At 36.8% G+C, this 7500-nt stretch overlaps 1 protein-coding gene across 2 annotated transcripts in view; it reads left to right on the plus strand.

The window, feature by feature from the left end:
- Positions 1 to 7500, plus strand: part of LOC137975067 (protein RER1-like) — a 13969-nt gene that overhangs the window by 684 nt on the left and 5785 nt on the right. Inside the window, exons 2-5 of one of the 2 annotated variants that reach the window (XM_068822115.1) lie at positions 1231 to 1315; positions 3528 to 3632; positions 5070 to 5181; positions 6950 to 7031. In XM_068822115.1, coding sequence (XP_068678216.1) covers positions 1241 to 1315; positions 3528 to 3632; positions 5070 to 5181; positions 6950 to 7031 — 374 coding nt within the window. In that variant the 5' untranslated portion in view covers positions 1231 to 1240. The remainder of the gene's footprint in view (positions 1 to 1230; positions 1316 to 3527; positions 3633 to 5069; positions 5182 to 6949; positions 7032 to 7500) is intronic. The other variant, XM_068822116.1, reaches the window with a different exon arrangement.

The raw sequence follows: 7500 nt of genomic DNA on the forward strand, positions 1-7500 counted from the left end.
TCCAGAGTACACAGAGAAAAACCTCTTGGAGCAGAGTAGAGAACCAACAAACTCAACAAACTCAACCTGCTTATGATGCTGAGTCTGGAATTCAAATCCGGGTCACATTGGTGCAAATTGCAGCCCTGCTCCTGGATAGTTTCCAAGGAGAAAGGAGAAACCCTCTTTAACCCAGTGACTCCTGACCCCCCCCCCCTCCCCCCCCTCCCCCCCCCCCCCCCCACGTGTAACATAGTCTAACGTTAGACATAGTGAAATCTACTAAGTCTCCCAGGAATCAATGGGTGTAATAAAGGTATTTGTGCAAGGTACCTATAGGTAAAGGTTAAGTCTGCTTACGAGCCAAGTGGCCCATTAGGCCAGAGCTTATCCCGGTTTCTGTCGCATGAAGCGACTAGGAGTATTTCTGCTTCCCCCTGGATGGGATGCTAGTCCAACGCAGGGCTATCCCCAGCATTAAATTTGCCAGGACCCATTTATACACTTGGGTGGAGAGATGGACCATGAGAATAGTGTCTTGCCCAAGAACACAACACAATGTCCCCGGCCAGGGCCTAAACCCGGACCACTCAATCCAGAGTCAAGTGTACTAACCATGAGGCCACTGCATCTCCCTACCTGTAGGTAGGACATAAGAAACTGTAGATGCAGCATGGCCAGATGGTAAGTGCACCACACATTTAACTTGGAGTACTTGGTTTCAAGCCCAGTACTCTGATCACCAGTGTTCTTCTGGATAATCACCGGTTGAATCTCTCAATAGGTCAGTCCCCATCCAGTCAGAACTCTTCAATTGAGTTTATTTTTATCATGAAATTTGCTCCATTGGCCCTGGTATTATCATTATTATTGTTATTAGAGCATTTTTCAATTGAGTGTTGAAAGTAATTAGCAAATTGCTTTTGCATAACTTCACTCAGTGATTGGTTTAAGTTCTTGCTCCACTTTTTCAACCAATCAGAAGTAAAATCAAAACCAATCTTGGCTTGCGCATTCACATTTTTCTACACTTTATGTCTGCTACATGTATGTGTAATTAATTCGACACAGTTTTAAATGATTTACTGGATTGTCTCCATTCTTTTTGATTGGCGAAAGTGAGTACATTGGTTTTTTACAACACTCAATGGAAACTTGCTCTATTATTATTATTATTATTATTATTATTATTAATCATCATCATCGTCATCATCATTGCTTTGGAATGATGTGCATTTCTTCATTCTTTAGGTAGTGAGAGATGGATGATCCCCAAGAAGAAAGTGGACATTCGCAGCCAAGCGTTATAAAAAAGTTCTTTATAACCTTATCACAGGTAAATACTTTTCTTGTGCTTTCATGTTATTGTTCATGTGCATTATTTCTCCAGCATCAGCGCTGTTTTCAATTGAGTGTCGAAAGTAATTAGCGAATTGATTCATTACTTCACTCAGTGGTTGGTTCAAAGTTCTTGCGCCACTTTTTCAACCAATCAGAAGTGAAACCCAAACCAATTGTGGCTCGCGCATGCACATTTTCCCCTGCTTTGTGTTGCCTACGTGTAATTACTTCGAGGTTTGATTGGTTTACTGGATTGTCTCCGTCCTTTTTGATTGGCCAAAGTAATTACTTTGGTTTTGGTTTTACGACACTCGATTGAAACTCGCTCTATTGACCATGATTCCACTCATAACTCTAGCTCGCTAATTACATGTAGCTTTTGACCAAACAACCATTTTACATCAATCACTATTCACAGTCTTCACAACCAATAACATGATGGTTCACCGAAAGGTTCACCCAACAGACAACCAGTAGCAACCTGTTTCTGTTTCTTCACAAGCCAGGCTGTCTATAGGATCCATTGCAAACAGACTTGCCACTTGACTGTTAAGATGATGTGGTAAAATACATCAATAATATCAATATGAGAGTCGTTGGATGGACAGCGCTCACCGTAACAAGCATCATAATTATTTTATCAAGATACCTGTACATCATTCCTTGGCTCAAACCATGTTTAGGGCAAGAGTCAAATAGCCTTAATTTTCTTATTGGACAAAATAATAGCATCAGTTATCCAGTTTAAGACAAATTATGCCTGGTCAAGAATTATTAATACTAGTTCAGATCTCAGTAAGTTATCTGTCTTATCCCTTCTCTTGTTCACCTCCTCAGATTACTCCTTCCTCACTCTGCATGCATGTAATTATTCTTCATAATATTATTATCATACTAATCGCAGTGTTTGAAATTAGCAGTTGTCCGGTCATCGCAGACAACCAGAAAGTTTACCGGGCGACTAGTTTTTGGTAAAATGAAAAGGTTGTTGCCCAAAGAAAAAACAACAAACAACCCGGCCAAAAGTAGAAAATGTATTACATACATGTAATCAGCACCCGACTCACTCAACGGTTTTTTGTTGTCAATGTTTGATAGTAGTGTGAAGTTAACAATTAATTTGCCGCAGTTGAGCAGACTGTTTCCCCTGTTTCGAATATCTGTAGCTTATACAGAAAATTGTCAGATAGATGTAGCTGGCAATGGAGGTCGAAGACTCCATTTTGAAAATGCTAGAACTTAAAGCCAGACTTCCACAAAAAAACCACTGGCACACACTTAGAACTATGGGATACTCAAGCTCCAACACCATGGTATTGCATCTCATCACGGCATACATTTTAATCGTGGGGAGTTTCCCAAAGGACAACCAAGCATTTATCAGGGCAATCAAATTTACGGGTTTAGTTGCCCGGCTTTTGAAACAGAGACAAACTAGAATTTTTTTTTTATTTAGAGCACTGCCGATCAGCTTCATTTGTCACCAATAAATTATTTATTTTAAGATAAAAACTAGTGATAAAATTTTACGACGTTTTGATCTAGCTGAGATCATTTTCAAATTTAAAAAAATGAATAAAACTTTGCACATAAGAAGTAAAATTACACGTGAGAATATGAAAAGTGATAAAAATGTGGAAACGTACTAAGCGTTACAAAAGGTAAGTGATGAAAACTAAAAAAGGCTAGATAACAATAGGACAAAAAGCTTTACAAAAGAATATATGAAATACTCCGAGCTATAAAAATAACTTTGCATGGATGGAGTCAGACTGCGTGTTCAAAGTTGGCTTTAGTTGTTTTCTGAAAAGCGTCTCATAAATTAAGCAGTCAAATTTGCTCTGGCACTTCCATAAGATCTTGAAACTATGAGATATGTCCCTTGGGTCCCTCCCATGTTGATCTCTGATGTGTTTCCCGATGGCAGATCCCTTATGTTTTTCAAGGGACATATCTCATAGTTTCAAGATCTTACGGAAGTGTCAGAGCAAATTTGACTGCTTAATTTATGAGATGCTTTTTATAAATAAAAAAAACCCACCTTCCATTTAACAGAATCAGCTTGGTGGGTAACCACTCTACCAATAAACCATCATTTCTTTGTTTCTCCTTCAAACAATTTTGGCCACATTGATGTTAACACACTTCATGTGAGTGTGGATGGCTTGTTTCCATAATGGTATTTTTGTGTTTGTTTGCAACTGCAGAGATATCAGAGGTTTCTTGACAATACAGTTCCTCATCTCCTACCTAGATGGATTGCTACATTTGTTATGATGGTTCTGTTTTTGTCTAGGATTTTTTATTTGCAGGTAGGACTGTGCTCTTGTGTCCATATAATTTGCCTTTTGCAATGTACTTGTACATGTACAGTAACAACTACTATACATGTAACTTTATTTTTTCCTTGGTCACTATTTAACTGTGGGGTTAAAAACTCCAGGCAGCAAGGCAACATCATACAGGTAGTTGAGGGACAAATTGACATGTGCGGGAATACAATTATAGAGGACACAAAACACAAGACCTTAAATAATTTGGAGTGATGATCATGTAATAAGTGATAATATTAGCAGCAGACTAAAAGACTGCAAATAAATGCAGTGTATGTGATCAAGTAATTGACCAATCAATTATTGATAAATTTATTCAGCAAAAGTGTCATTATAACTGAACAAAAATTAAATAAAAAGATGTTTCATTCTCAGATTTCACTTTCGGTGATGTCTTGTCCGACCAGTCTTTCAATATTCATAGCTGACAGTATCATTTGTCCTTTCTTCTGAGGACGTTATAAGAGCTTGAATCTCACAAATTTTTTCTCTGTTTTTCCTGCAAGTATGCAGTATGCATCTCCCTTCAAAAGAAAGTTCCTTGCTTTCTCCAGAAGTTATGTAGACTGCTACATGTAGCTACAATAGCAGTCCCTTTCAGCCCTCTCAGCTCACTTGCATGATTAAAGTGGACTTCCAGCAGTCTATCTAGAATTAAGTAAACAATAATTATTCAAGAGTCAATTGTATGATTTCTCAGGTTCTAAATCTCAACACTTGTTGTTACATTTACAACCAATGAGCTGCCTCCTACTGGGTTGTAAAAATCGTCTGGCAACCCACACAATTTCCATCCACTTTCATAGTTTTGGAACCTTGGCTGGCTGCAACTTGCCAGAATTAAGTACTAAAGAACAAGAATTATTGTCCACGATTTTTAATTAATTACTTTAATTTTAACAATGACTGTACATCAAAAGGATATCACTAGACATAGCATCCACATTAAACTACCAAGAATTAAATTAGAGTCAACGAAAAAAGGCCTTTTTCTACCATGGCGGCATGGTTTTCATTCAAAATTTGTGGATTTTATATTTTTATTGTAGATTTTAAATAGTTTTGTATTTTTATTACTTTAATATCTTTAATACTTTTGTATTGTTAGGCTTCTTCTTCTTCTTCTTCTTCTTCTTCTTCTTCTTCTTCTTCTTCTTCTTCTTCTTCTTCTTCTTCTTCTTCTTCTTCTTCTTCTTCTTCTTCTTCTTCTTCTTCTTCTTCTTCTTCTTCTTCTTCTTTCACAGGGATGGTAGATACTACATGTAGTCGTTACATATGCACTTGGTATTTACCATGAGGTCCCCTCACCATTATTTTATTTTCAAATATACATGTACATGTGTATACTATATTTTAATATTGTGTGGTCAACAAACTGATTTGATATGATTTGACCTAATTTGTCTTCCTTCACAGGGATGGTATATAGTTACATATGCACTTGGTATTTACCAACTTAATTTGTTTATCGCATTCCTGACACCTAAGATTGATCCAGCGCTAGAAGAATTAGGTGAGAGTGACATAGGTGTGTTCCTTTACCTGCTTTTATTCTAATCAGTAGAGATAACAACAGGGGAACCTTCATACAAAGTGTGCAGTGACAAGGCTACTCATTTCTTATATTTTACTATGATTGCATTCAAAATCAGTGTTGTTGCTCTTGGTTCTTTGTCAAGGTTCCTTTGTATGTTCGCTGTGACTTTTAAAAGTAAGAGTTTGATATAATTATTTATGAAATAATTAGGATAGTTTGCGCACTCTCATTGGTCAATAGCTGTGTTTAGATGAGAGTATGGAAACACGGCTGTGACATACGAATTTTGATTGGTCATGTATCATCAAATGGGCGTTTCGATTGGCTGGTGGGCATACTACATGTACATGTATCTGAGAGATATTTAATCCATAGAGGATGTTTTCCGTGTTTCCATAGCCTCATCTAAACACTCTGGGGAGGTGGGAGAATTCTCAACAGTTATGCAACCCGAGACGCAGTCGAGGGTTTGCAGAACTGTCGAGAATTCTCTCAACTCCCCAGAGTGTTTAGATGAGGCTATGGAAACACAGAAAAAAGTCCTCTATTGCTTTTATAAAATATTTCTCAAAGATAATTCAACAATTGAAGGAAAATGCTGGTTTTTTTTCTTCTAGATTGAAACAGAATTTCTTGATACATGCTCATATTTCTTCCCAGCCAATCAAAATGCACGTCTGACAACACATAACCAATCAAAATTTGTGTGATGTGACACAAGTGTTTCCATACTCTCATCTAAACACAGCTATTGACCAGTGAGAGTGTGTGCACTATCCTAATTATTTTATAAAATTCTATATTAAACAGCATCTAGTTAATTTTAATGTCGTCATCTACATGTATGTTATATGTTGCTAAACAAAATTAAGCAAAGTTGAAAAAAGGGCAATGCTAGGAGGTGGTGGTTTGCTAACTCCTTGGTACCAGGGATCTGGGGGGGCTTCCCTGGAATTTTTGCGGGGAGTTTCTTGTGGTACCAAGCTATTTCATTCAATTTTAGTTGTACTTGTACATGTTATTTCATGACGCACAAAATGCCCATAAAGTAGAATAGAATAACATTGCAATAATCACTAGCAATTGTAAAACAACGTGATAGAATTGGCAAATAAAAAATATAAATATATGTTACTCTGGTGTTTGAAATATAAATTCCTTTCCGACGTTTCGGTTGTATTCAACAACCTTTATCAGGGAAAGTGAAAGATAAAATTTACACGAAAGCTAAGATATAAACTAAAACGCTAATTAAAATTCTAAAGTTAGTGTCATTTTTTCTTTCTCCAATAGTCAAATGCAAATACTCCTTGGGGAGTAGTGCTCCATCGTCTCGGTTGAGGGGGTCTTTAGCACAGTTTATTTCCCAAGCCTCAAGAATTTTCCTTTGTCGCCAGTTATTGTCAGTTCTAAGAATAGTGGCCTCATTCCACGCGATGTCATGATTCGTTTTTATAACGTGGTCCACAAGTGCTGATTTTTCTTTTTGTAGCCGTGCGACGGCCTTTTGATGCTCGCCTTTTCTAGGACAATACTGAAATGGATTGTCTTAAATAATCTTGAAAAAGGTTGGCCTAATGATTCTCAGATTTACAACAATTTCATATTACAAATTTCAAATGTTCAAAACCTTGTGATTACCTAGCATTTCCCTGTAAGACTCCAAAATACAGTAGTAACTCTACTGTTCTCAAACTCATTTTAAAATGAGTTCAAGGGAATTTTTTTCCTTTATTCTTTAATTATTTCTCATCTGCAGAAGAAGATGGTCCAGAACTTCCCACTAAAGCAGACCAAGAGTTCAGACCTTTTATAAGAAGATTACCAGAGTTTAAATTCTGGTGAGATTCAGTTCAACATTGCCTCATACTCTATAGTAATTATTATTACATTAAAATATAGTGGTTTTTTTTTTTCAGTAGTTTCAGTACTGGTAAATTCTGAACACTTGGACGCTTGGAAATTAAAATTTCGCTTCATGCACAATTTTTCAACTTGGTAGCACTTGATGCAATCAGTTTCCAAATTAGGTCATACAGCTGTACAATATTGAGGATGAATGAACGAATCAGAAAGTTAGAAATGCAACATCCGAGGTGGCAAATTTAATAAATTTATCAGTTATCAATGAACGAAATGATATATGAAATGAATCATATACTGAACTGCAGATATGAAATCAAGTAAAGCTATGATCCTCGCAGTTATGGACGCAATTTTAGCAATTGCTTAGAGAAACCTGAAAAATTCAGGATTTTAAGGGGTTTGAACCCGTGACCTCATGATACCGGTGCGACGCTCTTACCAACT

This window comes from Montipora foliosa, chromosome 11 (assembly GCF_036669935.1).
Source record: "Montipora foliosa isolate CH-2021 chromosome 11, ASM3666993v2, whole genome shotgun sequence".
NCBI classification, from domain to species: Eukaryota; Metazoa; Cnidaria; class Anthozoa; order Scleractinia; family Acroporidae; genus Montipora; species Montipora foliosa.